At 46.4% G+C, this 21,325-nt stretch overlaps 1 protein-coding gene across 1 annotated transcript; it reads right to left on the reverse strand.

Annotated features, from left to right (window-relative positions):
* Positions 1–6,692: 6,692 nt before the first annotated feature.
* Positions 6,693–11,995, reverse strand: LOC119288686. The gene is made up of 2 exons (XM_037568258.1): positions 11,763–11,995; positions 6,693–7,014 (listed from the first exon to the last, which is right to left on the reverse strand). The coding sequence occupies exons 1-2, from the start codon at positions 11,873–11,875 to the stop codon at positions 6,807–6,809; spliced, it is 321 nt and encodes a 106-aa protein (XP_037424155.1). The 5' UTR covers positions 11,876–11,995; the 3' UTR covers positions 6,693–6,806.
* Positions 11,996–21,325: the final 9,330 nt, after the last annotated feature.

Consider the following 21,325-nt stretch of genomic DNA (forward strand, 5'->3'; position numbering starts at 1 on the left):
GCGGTGCTGGCGTCCAGATCGGGTGCCGCGTGAAAGAGGAGCCAGCCTCGCCGCCGCATCAAGGATGAGTCGTCGGCCGTGATCACCAAGGCGTGCGGCCGCATCCTTCACTACCACGGAGGAGGCGGTGGCGGCGGTGCCTCATACTTGAGGCCTTTCGTGTCCGAGGAGGAGCGTGTGGCGTGGCAACACGCGCGATACAACCAGCACAACGCAGCCCGACGCTCCGTATTCGCCAACTCCGGCGTGGTGCCAAAATGGGTCCATAATGACCCAGACCAGGCTGCCACATGGGCCCTCGACCACTCTATTACCACTGTGGGGACGGCCGCCAGGCACAACCGCCACCTTGATGGCGAGCTCGCCAAGATCGGTGTTGAGTGGTCGTTTAGCGACTCCTCTGCCAATGCCGGCAGGGCAAGGCCATCGGCATTGGCCGCGGAAGCCCTCTGCACCACGCTGGAGGAGGCGGAGCGGCAGGCAGCGGCTGGACAAGTCTGCCGCTGCCCTCTGGCGCCATTCCGCTGTTGGAGGGACGACGATGACGACTAGGGTGTGGCGGTGCAGGGCGGCCACGCGTGCTAGGTAGTCGTCTGGTATAGGGTTTAGGATTTTTCTTCTTCGAGCTTTTAGTTAAACAGTGAAAAAATTGACCTTTTATGTAAATTATGTTCGAACTTGAATGAAATCGGTCATGTTTGTTAAATTTTATTCGGTTAGTTTAAATCTTGTTTGAAATGTTTTAAGATAGCATTGAATGTCTGGCTCCAGCATTTTCCACGGACCGGTTCTCCCTTTTCTGCAGACGGATGCGGTGTCGGATTTGTAGGTATTGAACTAGCCACGTTTACGGCAAAAGGGTGCGAATTATATTTTTGATGCGGCCGGCGCATGCGAACTGACATCCCTAGCGACTATTTGCACATCTCGCCGCAGGTTTTGTAGACACGAATACATACAGTCCACACGCATGATTAATCATCCGGGTCAGCGATACACAACTCTTTCGTGCCGCCGCAGCTAGAGGACGGTCGACTCTTCACGTGCTTAGCCTGTTGCATGCTGATCTACAGGTCATGCAGCCGCCGCACTGGGTCGAATATAGTAGTACTCGTGTGAACAGTTCAGAGGGTAGTACGTGCATCAGTTACTCCTCGGGTCAACGGTCGCGTTGGCCTTTCTCAGTCGGCACATGCGTGCATCGCCGACGCCCATATGCGTCGCGTACATCGTCTGGTATCTATCTATTCTTCTCGTCTTATAGGGTATGGATAGATCTCTTTGAAGTGGCAACATATAAAAAAATTGAAATTAAATTTTGCATGGATCTTCACATAAGATCCCGTGAATACAGCATCGGCTGAGGCTTAGTAAGTCTCAAGTCGAATGAGATTTAGCAATTCTTATAAATGTTGGTAAACGTAATTAGTTAGCACCAACCAGGAAACAAAGAGGGCATTAGTCGTCTCAGAGGGAGTAGCTAGCTAGCCAGCCAGCTAAACAGGAACCACCAAGCATCAATTGATTCCAACAGCCGAACAAGGCTGGATGGAGCCTAACGACCGCCCGTTGGATGGATTGGCCAGGCCAGCCAAGCTGCAAATTAAGCGCAAGGTGGTGGCCAGGCCACGGAAAACAGCGGCCTTCTCTTGGCGCTGCCGCTGTGCCCATGCGTCGGTCGCATGGCGCACCACATGCACATCGCCGGCGTCGGCCGCGCACGCACTCGCTGACGCACGTGAGCGCCGTCCCGCGCCGTGCCGACCGATCGGACGCACGGACGCGTACGCGCCCGAACCAACCTAGCCGGTCCCCCGCGCACGCGCCGCGCCAACGGAGGAACAGCCGCGGCGACGCCGACGGGCGAGCCTCCGCGGTCCAGCGGTGCCGTACGGCCCCATCCATCCTCCGCCCCCCGCCGCTGTCAGATGGACGACGACGCGGCAAGCGGGCGAGCTACACATGCGCACATCACTGCACACCAGATTGCATATCCCGCGGGCGCGCGGGGGTGACGGGGACGGCCCTAGCTGGCGCACGCACGCACCATTCATGGGCTGAAAGCCACCGCTCCTGCGTATCATTGGGACGGGGCCCCCGGGGTTGGGAGGCTTGGACCTTTGGTGCAGTCGAGCGCAGTGGGTGTGCCCATCTCCCGATCGACCATCAAGACTGCACAGCTGCAGCCCACTGTTCCGGAGAAGCTCGCGTGGACGATCGATCCGTCGTCGATGGGTGGTTGTGGCTCGGTCGATCACGGATCGGATACTTGGGTCGGGTGCATGCACGGCGGTCAGCACACTAACATGCGGACGGCGACGGTCCCTCCGGTTCCGGCCGTACGAACGGGATGGATCGCGTACGTCTCTTGTCCCGCCGCGTCGAGGCTTGTTTTCTTCCTCAGCTGCGGCGCTGGGGTCGTTGACGGGACTGAAATGTTTGCAGATTAATGACGTTCCGGGCGACCTCTTCTCTGCCATTTGATTTGCTTTGTAGGACTGTAGCCTGTAGGAGTATGGTATGCTGGTACTACTGGTACGGATTTTGTTCTTTCACGCTGTTCACTGTTCCATCGGCGGGTCATCGGGTTAGGTACCATTATTTCACTAAGGGTATGGTTAGACCTCCGTCCATGATCTCAATCAAGTGACATAACATATAAGAAACAAAAAATAAATTTGCATGGATCTCATTATAATGAATATAACATTGACTGAGACATGACCAAATCTAAGTGACTGAGATTTAGCAAGACTGTTTTGCTACTACTTACTTTTTTATCTTTTGTTTACACACGTTTATCAACCCGGTAGTATGAAACTATGAATGCGTGCTAACAATTCAATGAGGTGTTCGTGCATGCTCCTATCCCATGCAGATCGGCTGAGCCAGGGCCCTCCTGTGAAACGAGAACCTTCACATGAAATAATATTCAACCAACGCATACTTACGTACGTATAGAAGAATCAGGAACAGTTCACACGTCCCAACGGCACACAGGACGAAAATTGTGGGTGTCCGTCGAACACGTCGACAGCATCCATGAGTCACAGGCTCACGGGCCTGAGCACCGTAGGAACTTTACGGGAAAGCAGCACTGCAGCAGTACAATTTCCCAGAAGATACACTGTGAACTTTCGGTATTTCTGGCGCGCATGTTCTAGCCAGTTCCATTTCTCGAACTATGCAACAGTTCTTTCGTCTCGTCGCCGCACTTTTGGCCGTTTCCTTTGGGCCGATATCTTTCCTCCTTTTGCAATGGCCCGTGCAGCATGATTACGGTGCTCGTACAGGCATGGCACAGTGCTAAGCGTAGTAGGATGGCCGAAGAAAGAGGAGCCTTCCTTTGACTAGAAAAAGAGGATGCGTGCTGCATGCATGCATGGGCTGAGCCTTTGCATATTGCATTGCATGACCCCAGCCCATTCCGCTGCTCATGAGTCATCAGTAGCTCCTTTGCAACTACTGTACCTATGAACATTGTTTTGAGTTGATAAAGATGGCGAGATTTCTGAAAAAAAAAATAGCTCCTTCGCAAGTTGCAACAGTATTCATCGTCGGCTTGTTGATTGGCAGGCACGTCGAAAGAAAAGAAAAAACAAGACAACAACCGCACAGCACTGTGCGATCAATACTATTCCATGACACAATTGTATGTTGGGCAGTTAGCTCAGCCTGTTCTGGCTGGCCTGCTTTCCTGAACTCTGATAGTAACAAATTAACCATATGCCATGTAGATATGAGATAGAACCCTGTAAACTGTTCGAGTGAGCGCTGATTTGACCCCCATTTTACTAGAAGACGTGTCGGCAGACCCTGTGCCAGCCATCATCAGCAGGTTAAAAAGGCAAAGAGAAAATAGAGCAGCAAGTCTCGGGAAAGATGTTTTGATGTCCCTCGACACCATGATTCACGAACGTGCATGAACAAAAAGATGATGCGGGGGTGCGAAAAGAAAGAAAGGCCTCCATACATTAGACTCTCTCTTTATATACTTTCACCTATATAAAAAAATCAAAAGCGCGAACGCAAGTGCACAAGGATGTGTCGACTGCTCGACAGACAAAGAGGCTGTTAAGATCAAAGGGCCACTCGATGAGCTTAGCATCAGATTAGTGTCCCCAAGAACTAACTGACCGGGTTAGATGGAAAAGGGGTGAGTGCATGCTGAAGTGTGTTGAATTGGATTGCTGCATCGCATCACCAGGGCTCAAATGGGCAATGCCATCATTCGGCACGGCCACTTGTCACGGCCCCGTTGGCCGTGGCACCGCAGCTTATCGTCCCGTTGGGCACTCGCGGGGACACGGACATGAAATGCTCTTGCTTTCCCCTATTTTGCCGCGTAAAGCTCGCCTTGCAAACAAAAAAAAATGACTACCTGAAGAAGACGCAAACGCAGGGGCTCTCGCGACAGCGAAAGACACATTGGCGCCGGGCACAACCTTTTATCAAGTGACGGAAAAAGCTCGGATTTGTACTACTCGGCATGCAGACGATGCCAAGTGGTCAACGACACACTGATATAGTGAAATTGTTGTCTAAGCCCGTCGCTGGATATGGTAGGTATCCTAGGAGGCGAGCGCTCGCTCGTGCAACGCCACGACGTACATGGGCCCTGCGAGGTGCGGGCCTTTCTGGTAAAAGACGGAGGGAAGGCCCTATATATAACCTATATATGGCTTTTTCGGCCCACCTTGGGCACTGTGCGTGCGTGAGTGGACACATGCATTTGCCCACTAAACGCAGAAATCACTGCGAGTAAGGCTGGTCACAATGGGCAAGAACATAGTCTAGTAACTTACACACTTCCTTAGACTATGTTACTAACTTCACAGTGTGTAGGAACATCTATATAGTGTCATGCAACAATGTATTTATTAGGTTATAGACTCATTATTTCTTGAAGTGTGTGATGTTCCGGTAACTTAGCTAGCTAGTTACCACAAGCACCTTTCTCTTCATTAAATATGTGACACATAAGCAAAGTTGTATTGGAGTGTGTGATGTTACTCTTAAGTTTCTCCCCATTGTGACCGGCCTAAGCGAGAAAGAAAGGAGAAAGGAAGAGCGCAGAGCTACTTAAACAGACATGCTTGGACGATAGCATAGATAGATAGATAGGGATAGGCTCTACTTGACGGTCGAGTGCACGCACGCACGCACATGAAGCAGCAGGCAGTCAAAATACGGAAGCACTCGAGGTTGTGCGGGCATGTGATGGAATTTCGAGTGGCACGGATATTTGCCGCCGTCCGGTCTGAAGCTGCCATGATGAACTCCGGCCCGGCGGTCCGTGCGAGATGGATACTGGACGATGATTCCGTCCCGCGGCGTGGTAGACGACAAACCCGTCCACTTGTGGCGTGCAAACGTGCACACCACAGGAATGTGGCGATAATGGAGGAGGGCTGAGTAGATTTCGGCAACATGGCCGATGCATGGTGGTTGCAGCTTGGCGGGCATAGCGCACCTCTGGAGCACCACGTACAGGCGCGGCCACAGCACCCAAGCTATGGACGTCTAACGGAGCGGTGGGCCGGCAAGTGCTGGGCGACGCGGCCACGCGGGTGGAAAGATCATCACGCGCCCTCCGGCGCCGCGGCTCGCGCGGGATTTGTCAGGTGTTCCGCGGCCGCGCCTTGACCATATGGAAAAGAAACCCTACGCCGGCGACAGACCTCCAGATTCCAAGTGGCCCGACCAGCCGAGAGCGGGACGCTAGAGGCAGCGATGGCCGACGCCGGGGAGCGTGGTAGATCAGGCGAAGCAACGACGGGAGGGGGCGAGGCGTCGGCGGAATGGCAACTGATGCAGATGACGCATACATGGCAGCAGCCCAACTATACTATAGCACAAATAGAGCATTAATTTTAGACATGTGATGAGCAAATTATGAGCTACCCAGTCTGTTCGAAATTTTGAACTAAAACCACGCCAGTTATTTCCGAACGGAGGCTCAAAGGTTTCACAGGAAAAGGCGGGACGCCGCTTGCACCCCTAACCCTAAGCCCTTGCCTGACCTGTCCATGACAGACGTTGTCGCGATAACGCACAAGATCCCGTTGTCAGATTGCACCGGGTTACATTGTTACTGCTTCTCTACTGTAGCATGGATAAACTGGACCGAAAAGATCAGATGCCAGGCGCCTCAAGATTTTAAACTAGTCTATATAAGCAGCAGCGGTGCGCCTGAACCGCACTGTTTCTGCTCCGCCTAGGACTAGTTATCCTGGTGAGATGCATTTACCAGGCATGGCGAGCTCAAGAAACCCAGGCGGCAGGCAGGACATACTTAAAACAGTGTGCGTGACAGGATAGAGAATTTGAAACAGCAACGCTGTGCAGTGGGACGATCTGCCGACAATAGAAACACAGGAAAAATAAATAAATCTAGGTGAACTGCGACAGAGAAGCTGGAAGCCTGAGATGAAAGATTATATTCACACCTGGTACGCTAAATAACGCTAAAGCGGCTCGCTTGGCACACCGGACCGACTGATGCGACAATTGACCAGATATTTCACATGATTGCATCCACAACCAAAATGCACCAGGATCTGAAGAGATCCGCTTTCATGAGTTTCTAAAGACGGCATTACCTTGCGATTGACACAAGTTTGAAAAGAAGGCGAAAGCTGAGACAAGCGATGTATGTGCATGCATGGACAAAAAGGGAAAACAGGTAATAGATACAACATCATTCAAGGGCATAGGTCGAGCCGGAGAATTGAGTAAACCCAGGATTTTTTCCTCTTTGTAGTTGAGCCACTTCACTAAAATGTTACAGGGTATCGGAAAGATATTCACATGGACAAGGGCAACAGCAATCTTCGCTCTCTTTTCCTTCTGAGCCTTCTATGCCTAGAGATTTTGAGACTTACTGGGAGAAGGATTCCGAGGATTACAAATAGGGACGAGAGCTTGAACCATTTCAGGTAAAGCGCGGCATAGCACGACACCATGAGAAAACAGAACAAAAAGGCATAGAGGAGAGCCACCCTCAGGTCCCGCCTGAAAGAGGAAAGAACACGGGATTAAGTAAAACTGAATCAAATGGCAATAAGCAACTAGGGTGGTCTTTAACTAGAGCATAAACAGGATAACCATAATGATCGATTTTTAATAACCAAAATGAGATCAGCTTATATTTCAGAACTGAAAATACCTAGAGCACATTGCATTGACAATACTACTTCCTTTAGGCTAGTTCAAACTTGACAGCTACTCCCTCCGTTCACAAATATAAGACGTTCTACCTTTTTTCTGAATAAGATGTATATAGACACGTTTTAGTGTGGTGGTTCACTCATTTCAGTCCGTATGCAGTCCATATTAAAATATCCAAAACATCTTGTATTTGTGAATGGAGGGAGTAGCATTTAAATTTTGCAGATACATAGAGCACATTTGCATCAGCTAAACACTCTGCATGCTAGTGTGTACTTCGAAATCAGCCAGGGTTTGCAAATTGCATATCCCCAGGCTCATTACATGAAACTGCACTACTTTGAATTCAACTTCTCTTTCCTTCATCCTACCATGAGCTAAGTTCAGATATCATTACAATTTTGGTTTAATCTGATACTGTTCAATGTTCATTCTAGGAGATAAGGGGTATGGAACTCCTCCGTTTTGGCGATTAATCCAAATGCAATTATTATCAATTATCAACAAAAGAAGCTTATTCTGAATAATTACATGATTCTTTGTTTCCTCTAACATTACATGATTAATTTGAATGCAAACCCCATGGACTAATAATCAAACTTATTAGTTCCATTCAGTCCCAGCTGAAATCGCCAGATCGTTCATGACCAAAACAGTATGCAGAAGCCTACATCCCGTACCAGACGAAATTCTAGCCATTCTGGCTGGCTGTACTGGTACCGGTCCATACAGACAGCTCTGCTGACGTTTCTTTATAAAGGCATCAGCCACACTGATTCTTACTATCACCTGGGAGATTCCATGTTGTAATAATTGCTAGAAAAGGGCAGGGAATATTGGGCCTGTAATCCTTTGCAAATATGGGCCTATAGAGACCTCTTGCTCTTGCAAGGGACGGCATGCACACTAGTTTGATGCGAAGGGCAGTGCACCAGCCAACCATTTATCCCTTCTGCCCATAGTTTTTTTCATTGTTCTTTACAGTATGTGTTCCTCATGTGTATATGTAAAATAGTATATCCATACAAAATTTTGAAAACCAGAACGGAACGCTGGAACGCTCCAGTACCAAAACGTTTCATCATGCCAAACACTGAACTAGAATGACAACTGGAATGGAACTATAAGTATGTTAATAATGCGGTGCACCAAATGAGATGGCTATACCTAGCACAACATATATTAGCAACACCACTAACTTTGAAAATGTTATGAGCCTTAATACAATGCATAGGCAGTGAAAGATCCATGTGTGAAAATGCCACAAATATTGCAGACAGAAATTTAAAATGGTTTATTGAGTGATAGGCATCGATTAGATAAAACTAAGTACCAAATATGTTTTCACTCCAGAAATAGGTGACACCGCAAAGTATCGACTAAGTATGGTGTGTCATGAATCTGTCCAGATTTTGAACTTCAAACTTGATGTAATTTATGGGATGCTTGTGACTTAATGTACTTTATGAGATGCTTGTGGCAACGACCATTTGTCAATCCAATTTTACATGCAGACCAGTACAGTATTTTGTTTGGACATGCTCCAAATTCAAGTTTTAGTTTTAGCTTTGGTGAACCACTGGAACCGGAAGGTTAGTGCTTCCCATTCGAGTAGATATGAAACATATATTCATAAAATGTGCATTGAAGTTACTCGCAACGAAAGCAAAAACATTTATACTCTGATGCTAAGAATAAGAAAATTTCATCAAATGCAGACTGATTGAAATTACTTGTTCTAAAATAGTGTTCCTAATTTGGGCCAATTGTTCCTGAGGGGTGTAAAGTTAAAAATAGTCGAATCCTACAATTTTCTATTGAAAGACATGCATGAAAGCAGCAATATTCCAAGCATAAGATTTGTAATGACTTCTGAGTCGCTACCCTCTATGTACATAGTCTTGTATCATGTTTTGTAAGGCCATATTGAACAATTGTCAAGTCATCAAATTTGCATTGAGCTTTTTATACAGCGTGGTTTACTCATTTAAATAGACCATGTCAAAACTTAGTGAAATATAGAACAGAACTGAGAAGAAATAAACATAAGACCATTAACCCTCTTTTTTCTTTACTAGAGGCTTCTTTCATGCTAACAGAACACGCAGCCCGGTGCATGTAGCTCCCGCTTGTGCAGGGTCCGGGGAAGGGTTCGACTGCTTTGGGTCTATAGTACGCAGCCTTGCCCTACATTTCTCCAAGAGGCTATTTCATGCTAACAGAACAAAACATGCTTATTCTCTTGAGCTGTAATTATCTGTTATTCTAGAAAGTACACTTTCCTCACAGGGTTCAGACTGATCATGGGACTCACATTCTTGCAGTATTTAACCTAGCTGACTTTACATGGCGCCATGGCTGTTTATGCCCAGCTAGATTGCTGGCTAACTTGCGTTATGCTCAGAACTAGCTTTGCTAGTCATGCCAATTACCAACTACCCACCCTTGCCAGCAACATTAACTCATGGCAACTTCTTACATAGAAAGGACCACTATTTCTACAGATATGCGATTATGAAACAGGAGTGAGAGGGCCACCAGCAAAGTCTCATTCTGCCAAACAAAACATACTATCACAGGCAATAGGAATAGACATGTCCTCTTCCTTCTAATAGGAGTACTACAAGTTCCTTCTAACGCCAATTTCAAGTTCACTATTTGAATTTCTTTCAAAGGATAGGCAAGGAAAGAAATGGCTTCTCCAGATTAAACCCTAGTTATGAGCCTTTCACTCTATGAGTTATGACTTATGACCCCTCTAAATTAAACCCCCAATTCAGGACCAGTATTTCTGGTTATCAAACAGTACAAAAGGTGCTGTTATGTCCTGCGTGGAAAGAATTGGATTAAATGTCCCTAAATCTGTATCACATTCCTGCTTAGGTCAAGCGACCACTAAGTATGCACTATGTGATGTGTACCATTTTAATCCATCCATCAATTAGGCAGTAATGGAAAAGTAATGTGGCTGTCATCTAGGCCTGGGATAGGGGACTATGTGAAATGCCATGTAGACACCAAGTTGCTCCCATGCCGTGTAACATGTAATGTAATCAAACATGCTTCAAAAATAAGGTAGAGAAAGGACCTGCCGGTCCAAAATATGAGAAGTCAGATTTACAAAAGCAAAAAGGCGGCCAGGAAAAAACGAAATTACATGCAGAGAAGTGGAGAACGCAAGCAAGGTACTAAAGTAAAGACAATGTAAGAAAGGAATAAAGGAATAAACAGATGAGATAGAGAACAGTGGCATAAGTGAGTCCTAAAGAAAGGTAGCAGCCCAAATCTTTGGACATTGCACACCCATGCTATTAGGCGTCCTGGTCCATGGCGCTCCAAAGCATTAGTTGCTCATTTATCTTTGCTCTTGTCATAGTAGCAGAGGGTTTTCTACTTTTAGAGAATGTGGTGTTGCAGCCATTCCACAGTTCAGTAGCCCTAAGTAGCAAAGACAACAGGCCATAACCTGAGATGGTGTACGCTGGCGGTCTGTATGAACTGCAGCATGTTACTTGACGCAGTCATATCCTCTTACACACTCTCTGTACACTTCAAGCAAAAGACAGGCAAGCAGTGCTAAGCAATGCAGCATTCCAACATACTAAGCGCATTTCAAAATCTATGCATGATGCATCTAAGTGTGTAAGTGGTGCAAGTTAGACTTGAGAAAACTTAGCATGGCCTAGCCCATGGTAAAGCGACTTTTGCTCGGCTTGACCATCGATTTAGGGCCAGGCCAGTCTCTAGGTTCAAGGATGGTTAGCAGCCAAGTGAGAACAACTAGTGTTTTAGACCAAACCTTGACGTAGGGCAGGTGTTTTTGATGCAGGTGGTGCCAAGTTTTACTCATATAATCCCTCTGTCCGGAAATACTTGTTGGAGAAATTGATGTATCTAGACGTATTTTAGTTCTAGATACATCCATTTTTCTCCATTTCTCCGACAAGTATTTCCGTACCGAGGTTGTAGTTATGATAGCGAAGGCACTCAGCTTATTCTTCCTTTTATCCGTCCATTGCAGCATTATTGGCTCAGCAACAGAAAACCAACAAACAGTGTAAACCCTACAGAAAGTTCTTATTCAACAGTGTTGCTGTAAATACTCCATCTTTGGGAGAGCTTTGCTTCAAAAGCAATCCAAGCAATTCACAAGTTCTGTCCAAATGCTAATTAAGCATAGTAGCTTTGCAATTGTCTTGATGTGCTATTATGCCTCCAACTGAACGCTTTTACCTCCAATTAGCAGAAAAGATTATGCTTTTCCCACTCAATTAATATCTGCTCATAACCATATCACACAATTCCCAAATAATAAAGGTAATTAAAATCCCTCCCTGTCGTCACCAGCAAGAACTAACCAAGAAATAAAATGCAACCACGAGCTATACAGATCAGCGAAGATCCATATAATCAAGGGAACAAAAGCACACAACATGAGCTGCAATCTATACCGCGCGAATCCGACCAGTCCTCATGTTCAATCGACGATGCACCCAAAAGGGCCATTCAGTTGAAACCAAACCGCATGAATTTTGAAGAGCGTCGCAGCAGATGCTAGCATAAACAAGAAATCAAGAAGAGGGGGGCCGGACCTGGAGGCGATGTGGGGGTTGGGGGAGAAGACGGCGAGGGCCGCGGAGTACGACTGCGCCGACCGGATCTGGTGCTCCCGCAGCTGTTCCACCAGCTTTGCTCGCGTGATCATCTCCTGTCCCCGCTACTGATCCTCAAGGTTGAGCACACTAGCAATTGTTTGCCCAAGCTGCCAATTTTTTCTGAAATTGGCGGAGCGAAGGAAGGATCCGGGACAAAGAAAGAGGCGAGAGAGGAGGAAGAAAGCCGAAGAGGATGGGAGAACAAGGACTCGTATCATGCGTCCTACTGTTGGCCGGTAGCGCCGTTGGGTCGTGGATGGACGCTCAGGATTAATTCTTCAGGAAAAATAAATGCAAAGTGGAAAATTGGAGTACATTTCAGGGGACAACATGAAATTTGTAAAATGTTACTCCAAAATAATCGTACTTTCACCGGCACATGCCGCTCCAAATTAGAGCCTGTTTGGTTCCAATAAGTCACCCGACTTATAAGTGAGGTGACTTATAAGTCACGCATGTTTGGTTGTCACCTGACTTATAAGTCACCTAACCACACCTTAAAATAATGCATGTGTAAAATAGATCAATAATTCATACATAAAAGCAATAATTCATGTATACCAAACAGCAGAATAGATCAATAAGATTATCTGTAGCTATCTCATACGAGTAGTATGAAAGGCAACATAAACTTGATAATTGGTATGCACAAATACATAACATTCCAAGAGCACAATATCTAGAACATGCATTCAGATCCATATCAAAAAAAATTGAGTGCATGCATTCAGATCCATAACATTCCAAGGCATGCATTGTTCATGCCTTTTGCCACTATAATAACCACACCTCATTTTACAAATCCATTTCAAATATGCATACATATATCCATACAAGTATCGGTACAAGTCATCACTAACAAATACAAATTACATTGTTCGGCACTAGAACAAATACCAATTACCGCCTACTATGCAGTCCTTCCGCTATCCAATTACGAAAAACGTTCATGTTATAATCATCATGCGAGTTTTGCCCCTGTGATTGAGTTGCACGGCTTCGTCGTTGGCGTTGGCGTCGTAGGCAACTAAGCTCATCCACCATTGGAATGAACTCCTCATCATCATCACACTCTCCAAAATCTCTATCCTCCAATTTACTCTCTCTAATGAAATTGTGTAAAGCCATGCATGCTGAAATAATTTTACTTTGCTTTGGTGGTGGATAAGAGGGCATGTGCAACAAAATCCTAAACTTGTTCTTCAGTACTCCAAAGCATCTCTCTTTTGCATTGCGAATTTGGGAATGTCTATGATTAAATGTTTGTTTTTTACCTCTTGGCGGTGGACCTTGATTGTACTCTTGAAAATGGTACTTCGTTCCTTTGTACGGTGCAAGATAACCAGGTTGGTTAGAGAATCCCGAGTCCACCACATAAAACTTCCCTACAATGTTAAACTGTTAGAATAGTATCAATCATCGGGCTGATCAAAGAAATGTGTACTGCAATCTAAATGTACCTCAGGGAGGATGTGGGAAGTGGCTGCCAAATTTGTCTAGTGCTACCTTGAACACCCTCATGTCATGAACCGACCCAGGCCACCCAGTAACGATGAAGGTGAATCTCAAGTCAAAATCACATATTGCTAGCACATTCTGAGTAGTAGTTGATTTTCGGTTCATGTGTGTGATGAGGCCTGTCTTTGGCACAACCACCTCTATATGTGTTCCATCAATGGCTCCAATGTAATTGTCGAAGAACGAAGCAAACATTGGATTTTGGACTCTTGGGTGAGGTGTCCTAAACTGTGGATCTAGTGGGCGAATTATGTCTCCTGCCAACTTAACCAAACATTCCAAGACTTTATCAAACTTCCTATGAAGTGTCTCCATTGATCGAACAAAACCATTTTCAGTTTGCCGTATAGATTGGGGAGCACCAACCTTCCATAAGAACATGGCTAAAGATTCCACAGATGTTATCTTCCTAGTAGACTTCAATCCATATGACTCTACTAGCACATTGTGCAGGCTATCAAACACCTCTCTATCCATTCTAAACATGTTGAAACATTGTGTCTTATGATGTAATGTCCTCATCACCCACTCATATCCAGTTTCTTTAGGTTGGCGGTACATATTTTTATTTGCCATGTTCTCAAGGTGGTACGTACCAATGATTTGTGCAGCGCTGAATATTATGTTCGTCCTCCTCTGCCCACTGATCCATGGTGGCAACCATCCATTGCTACAAAAAAGGGTAGAGGATCAATTTAGTACCAACAAGTAACAGAATATGATGGATCATATGCACCAATTCACATCAAATGAAGAAATGCTCACAATTATTACTCCAGTCAACAGAAATATAACACACGACCAATCAAAGTTCAAATTGCAGTTCACATAACACGACATAACATGATTCAAGTTCACATAACACGACATAACATGATTCAAGTTCACATAACACGACATAACATGATTCAAGTTCACATAACACGTCATAACATGATTACTACTAGCATCACACTGCTACAGTTTACTTCTTGGTCACAATTCCTCTCTGCTGGCAGTGCATTTGGATCCATGCAAGCCTTGCTTCAATAGTCTGCATAGCTCTGAAAAGGCCCTCTTGTTAGCATCCATGAACAACTCCGAAGCCACCCACATTTCCACGGATGCTTCAGCTACCCCACACTCTTTAGCAAGAGCTACACACTGATCCATCTCTTCTTGAATTGCTTGGCGTTTTTGCACCATGATCTGTGCTTGTGCATTTACAATTGCCCTGGACCGAGCCTCCTCCCTCTTGGCATAATTGTCCTCCTTTTTCTTCCCTTCCCCCCTGTCAATCTCGATTTCATTCACCAGCCCCTAAGAGCTTTAACCATAGGACTCTTGGTTTTCTTGGAAGGGCTCTCTCCTGTTGTTGCAATGCTGGTGGCCCTCTTGCTGCTACTACTAGCCCTCTTGTTAGCACTGCCCATGGGACTGCATGTGTCGCCTTCTCTAGTGAGATCATAAAGATCTGCTGCAACACCATTGCGCGGCTGGTTGTCTTCCTCATCAAATCCTGGACAAAATGCAGATGATCCATCCACTGTCACATTATCGAAGATCAGCATCAAATCATCTAGATAGGGGGGCACTCGATCCTTGAATACTCTGTAGCACTCGGTTCTCCCCTTGGTATTAGCTTGCCACCATGACTCGCTTGCCAGGATTTCACCATTTGGACCTCGGCCTAGTCCACTGGACTTCACCTGCACCTCTTTCCAAAAAGTTGCCAAGATCTTTGCTTGGGTATACCTATTCTTCATAGCCTTCACATTATATTTCTGTCCACAAGATCTACGAAAATCTCTGCATATGTTCTTCCACCCAACAGGAGCCATTTGATTGTTTGGGCGGTTCCCATTACTAATCTCGCGAATGACTAATTTTAAATAGAGTTCTAGCCTTTGTTCATTCCATTTAGCAGTATCAAAGCCACGCTGTCATGCATTGCAAATCGATTACAAAACGATACTATGTGATACATTGCAATTGTGAAACACATGAACACTGCAAATATTACCTCATTAGAGTCGTCTTCCTCCTCGTCGGAGTTCTGGAGCATGTTGGAGCTGGTCCAATAGAAGCCTTCCTCCTCCTCGTCCAGGTCAATGTGGCCTTCAGTTTGAGCACTTGCGGCATTGGTCAGGGACCTGCCGCGCTTGACACCACCACCACCGCGACCAACCCCTGACCTCGCTGGACGAGGAGGCATGCCGACACTGGATGAGGTTCCTCGGCCACCTGCGCCTCGGCCCGCACCTCGACCGCGTCCAGTCGTGGCCACCACATGCTTGCCGCTGCGTCGACGGGGAGGGGCCTCCTGGGACTGCAGAACATGCTGGTACTCCACCAGGCCAGGAAACGCCGCCGCCTCGAAGTTTAGGTCCAGTCCCCCCGGCGCGGGCGGATCGACGAAAGTCAGGGCCTGTGGTGTACTCGGAGCACCCACGCGCGGAGGGAGGCTGGCAACCGCCACGCTCAGAGCACCCAGGCCTCCAGTCGCCGCGCCCAGGGCACCCACGCGCGGAGAGAAGCCTCCAGCCGCCGGAGCACTAAACGGAGCAGCACGCGCACGAATCGGTGGGGAGTAGTTGCCGACCTGGGAGCCGTCACCAAAGAAGTCATCTTCCTCGTCGGCGCCTTGGGAATCTTCGAAAAGGTTGAGCTGCAACCTCGAGTTCCTGCCGGCCATGGTGGAGACCCGGCGGCGAGCGGAGGAGGCGAGCGGCGTACTTGATCTCGAAGGAGGCGTGCTGGATCAGAAGGATTGCAGCGGGGGCGAGCTTGCGATGGAGGGCGGCGGCGGTGAGGGTTTGGGTGCGCGGTGGGATCGAGCTCGGGATGGGTCACGGGTGGGAATCCAGTGTGGACCTGAAGGAGAAAAGGTGGTGGGTCCCACACAAAAGAGGTGACTTATAAGTTTTAAGTTGGGGTGGAGCAACTTATGACTTATAAGTTGGGGCTGTTTGGGAAAATAAGTCACTTTTTTCACTTTTGGACTTATAAGTTGGTGACTTATTTGGAACCAAACAGGGCCTTAATCCGGAAGGTTACGTTGCCACCGACTCTTTGCTCGTTACTTTTGACTTGTCCGGTTTTGAAGTTGTTCGATGTCCAGTCATGACCGTCGGATTGGAAGTTTGGGAGGATGCGATTCTGGGCGCCAGATATTAATCTACCTTTCAACCTCTGATAACCGCCATGGGCGAAAAAGATTGCGGGTATGGTGGGAGATGTAATCAAGCCTGATGTTGATGCAAAAGCTTTTGCTTGAGAAGTGTGGTACCTCGGCTCAGAAGAACAGGAACATCCTGTATTCCAGCCCAGAGATTAAGTCTTCTGGAGTACGGCACTGCTTGGCATAAAACAGAATAACTCTTACTACAAATAATATGGGTACAAGGGTTCGGATATTACAAAGGTTTACATCGGCACGGCGACACTACGCCTTCTAAGGTAGCTCTATGCTAGCAGCGGAACAACTCGCAGCAGCGGAATAACATATAGCAGCGGAACAACGACAACGGTGATGGACTCCACTCCGCACAGACTTTGACTGGGACACGTCCTAGCTCACAGACTTGGGATCCTCGTCAAACAATCAATCACGGCATCACCTGCAATCTAGCATGACACGTTAGGTGAGTACCTTGAATGTACTCGCAAGCTCACAGCAACCAAAAACAATCAAGACAAATCATAGCATGGCAATTACATGTTAATTATTGATGATGAACATGATACTACTAGAACAACATGAAAGTGAACATGGCATGTACATGTTAATCATGATATGAACATGATGATACTAGAACTAGCATGCAGGGGAGTCGGCGTTTTAGGTCTCATGGACCAACTTACTCATCTCGAAGGTTATCTCATAACCACCATAGGTATCAATCTTACCGTTGTGATCATCACATATCACCTCATGATTAACAGCATCGGTATCAATGACACCATCATGATCATCACATATTCACGAAGAGCTCGACCTTTATCCGTGATCATCGCATGACCACATAAAGATCAACCAACTTCTTTCCTCATGGAATCAGGGTTGTTTATTATTCAGGTTATTATGCTTGCAGCAATCCCCAACTATTTCATGGGCTATTTCTTATGGCCCAAGCAGTCCATCCAGAAGCTAGAACAGATTTTGAGAGGCGTTTTGTGGCAAGAAAAGAATAATGCTAAGGGAGTCCAATGTCTTGTGGCATGGGAGCAAGTCATGTTGCCCATAATACTTGGGGGGGGGGTACAAGATCTTCAGGCACACAACATGGCAATGATATGCAGATTCATGGTTAAGATCTTAAACAACACTGAGGTCCCGTGCTACAAATGGTTTGGTGCCAAGTACTGCCAAAAGGAGCTCTATTGGTATGACCATAGCCGAGATACTGCCATTTGGCGTGGCTTAAAGTCCTCTTTACAGCTGGTTATGGAGGCTATTAGATGCATGCTTGATGATGGATCTATGGTTTCCTTCTGGTATGACATTTGGCTTAACCGTGGCCACCTTAAGTTTACCTTCCCAACGCTGTTCACTTTCTCCATGTCTGAATTCTGCATAGTGGAATCCCAGTTTTGTGAGGGCCACTGGGATCTTCAGCTGCATCCAAACCTAACCCTCAGGAGACACAAGAGTTGGAGGCACTTAATGAAATATTGGCCACTGTTCATCCACGGGTAGATGTACCTGACGCCAGAATGCCTCTCATAGACGATAAACAACTCACTATTGCATACTTCTACAAGATTCTCACATTCAGAGGAAGAACCTGTATGATCACACCAATTATTTGGGATAGGATCATTCCACATAAACACCGAATTTTTCTCTAGCTTGCTTTGAGGGACAAACACAATATGAGGGATAACATGTTGAAGAAACATTGGACCAAAACTGTGACTCGCAATGGATGTGACATATGCCTAGCTATAAAGAATATGAATCACATTCTACTTAGGTGCAAGCTTGCTAGAGCTATTTGGACCAAATTGGGCCTATGTGAACTAGCCACCGCTTCTCCAACTGCCCAAGACTTCCTTCTCTCCGAGCAGCCATCGGCTAGATTTGGAAAGCTATGGCACATCTACTTTGCAGCTTGTGTCGTGGCCCTTTGGAATGCCAGAAACACACAAGTCTTCCATGGGGATTTTTGGAATGAGAGATATGCATACAGTGAGATTGCTGAGCTCATCAAGCTTTGGACAGTGCGCGCTCCAGGAGAACATCAATGAGAACATCTGATTGCATGGGTTAATGAGCCGGATGTACCTCTCCCCAGGTCTAGTGGTGGCTTGCTACACGAACTGTGTAGCGCTAACATCACTTTCATGTAAATGACTTTGGTCATTCGGGTGCTTCACCCATTTTGAATGCACGAGGTAGAAGATGATCTACCTTTTTATTCAAAAATTCAAGTTACTATTACTATTTACCCATAGTTTGACCTATTATGGACTGTGTCCATGACCGAGGACGTGACTATCGATAGATTATACACTCGGCATAGGTTAGTACACTGTACCCACACTATGGAACTCATGGCCCCATGCTCCCATCCGGGTGGACCAACGACGTTCCAACAAAACCAATCTATTGCATGACACTCTCCCGGCCACTTTGACAAACTCCCCTTTGGGCTATGTCATGGGTGGCCCCGATGTCAACTCGTGACATCCGCCACCTTAGTGGTTGCCACCGTCATGGCAAAACTAGACATAATCATCCCAAACGGGGACATTGGTATACTATTCAACTCGGGCACATAAGGCTATGGCTGCCTACCTGATTAGGGTAGAGCACACACATAACCTTCCCTAGTTGGAGGCACCAGCGAGAGGCATGGCAATAGACCGAATTAGGGCCTCCCCATCCAGGCAAGTGTGGCTGCATTGGTGAGCTCGATTCGGCGGCACCATGAATCGGCCAACAGGTTTGTTCAAGTTTAATTAATGTCAGATTTAACTTGAATGGTGATGAGTTGAGTCATAACAAAATAACATGAACAATGTGTATGAGTATGATATCAACATAAACATGAATGGGCAACATAATCATTTAACATATGCATCTTAATGTCAACAATAATAAATCATTAGTTTATTGAATGCAAAAGAGCATGGCTTAATGATGATCATGTTGGGTAACGTAGTAATTTCAAAAAAAATACTACACACACGCAGGATCATGGTGATGCATAGCAATAAGAGGGGAGAGTGTTGTCCACGTACCCTCGTAGACTGTTAAGCGGAAGCGTTATGACAACGCGGTTGATGTAGTCGTACGTTTTCACGATCGACTGATCCTTAGTACCGAACGTACGGCACCTCCGCGTTCAGCACATGTTCAGCTCGGTGACGTCCCACAAACTCACGATCCAGTAGAGCTCAGGGAAGAGTTTCGTCAGCACAACGGTGTGATGACGATGTTGATGAAGCTACCGTGACAGGGCTTCGCCTAAGCACCGCTACAGTATGACCGAGGTGGATTATGATGGAGGGGGGCACCGCACACGGCTAGGAGAGATCTTTGTGATCAACTTGTGTGTCTAGAGGTGCCCCTGCCCCTGTATATAAAGGAGCAAGGGGGAGGCCGGCCGGCCCTTGTTGGTGCGCCAGGAGGAGGAATCCTCCTCCTAGTAGGAGTAGGATTCCCCTCTTTCCTACTCCTACTAGGAGGGGGAAAGGAAGGGAGAGAAAGAGAAGGAAAGGGGGCGCCCCCCCCTTCTCCTAGTCCAATTCGGACCGAGGAGGCGCGCTGCCTGCCCTAGGCCGGCCCCTCTCTCTTTCCCTTATGGCCCAACAAGGCCCATTAGCCCCCGGGGGGTTCCGGTAACCCCCCCGGTACTCCGGTAAAATCCCGATTTTACCTGGAACTCTTCCGATGTCCAAATGTAGATTTCCAATATATCAATCTTCATGTCTCGACCATTTCGAGACTCCTCGTCATGTCCGTGATCATATCCGGGACTCCGAACTATCTTCAGTACATCAAAACATATAAACTCATAAAACCGATCGTCACAGAACTTTAAGCATGCAGACCCTACGGGTTTGAGAACTATGTAGACATGACCGAGACATGTCTCCGGTCAATAACCAATAGCGGAACCTGGATGCTCATATTGGTTCCTACATATTCTACGAAGATCTTTGTCGGTCAAACCGCATAACACTATACATTGTTCTCTTTGTCATCGGTATGTTACTTGCCCGAGATTCGATCGTCAGTATCCCAATACCTAGTTCAATTTCGTTACCGGAAAGTCTCTTTACTCGTTTCGTAATGCACTATCCCGCAACTAACTCAATAGTTGCATTGCTTGCAAGGCTTATAGTGATGTGCATTACCGAGAGGGCCCAGAGATACCTCTCCGACAATCGGAGTGACAAATCCTAATCTTGATCTATGCCAACTCAACAAGTACCATCGGAGACACCTGTAGAGCACCTTTATAATCACCCAGTTACGTTGTGACATTTGGTAGCACACAAAGTGTTCCTCCGGTATTCGGGAGTTGCATAATCTCAAAGTCATAAGAACATGTATAAGTCATGAAGAAAGCAATAACAATAAACAAAAACGATCAAGTGCTAAGCTAACAGAATGGGTCAAGTCAATCACATATCCTAATGATGTGATCCCATTGATCAAATAACAACTCATGTCTATGCTTAGGAAACTTAACCATCTTTGATCAATGAGCTAGTCAAGTAGAGGCATAATTGTGAGACTATGTTTGTCTATGTATTCACACATGTATTATGTTTCCGGTTAATACAATTCTAGCATGAATAATAAACATTTATCATGAAATAAGGAAATAAATAATAACTTTATTATTGCCTCTAGGGCATATTTCCTTTAGTCTCCCACTTGCACTAGAGTCAATAATCTAGATTACACAGTAATGATTCGAACACCCATGGAGCCTTGGTGTTGATCATGTTTTGCTCATGGAAGAGGCTTAGTCAACGGGTCTGCAACA

The sequence above is a fragment of the Triticum dicoccoides genome, chromosome 4A (assembly GCF_002162155.2).
Source record: "Triticum dicoccoides isolate Atlit2015 ecotype Zavitan chromosome 4A, WEW_v2.0, whole genome shotgun sequence".
Taxonomy (NCBI): Eukaryota; Viridiplantae; Streptophyta; class Magnoliopsida; order Poales; family Poaceae; genus Triticum; species Triticum dicoccoides.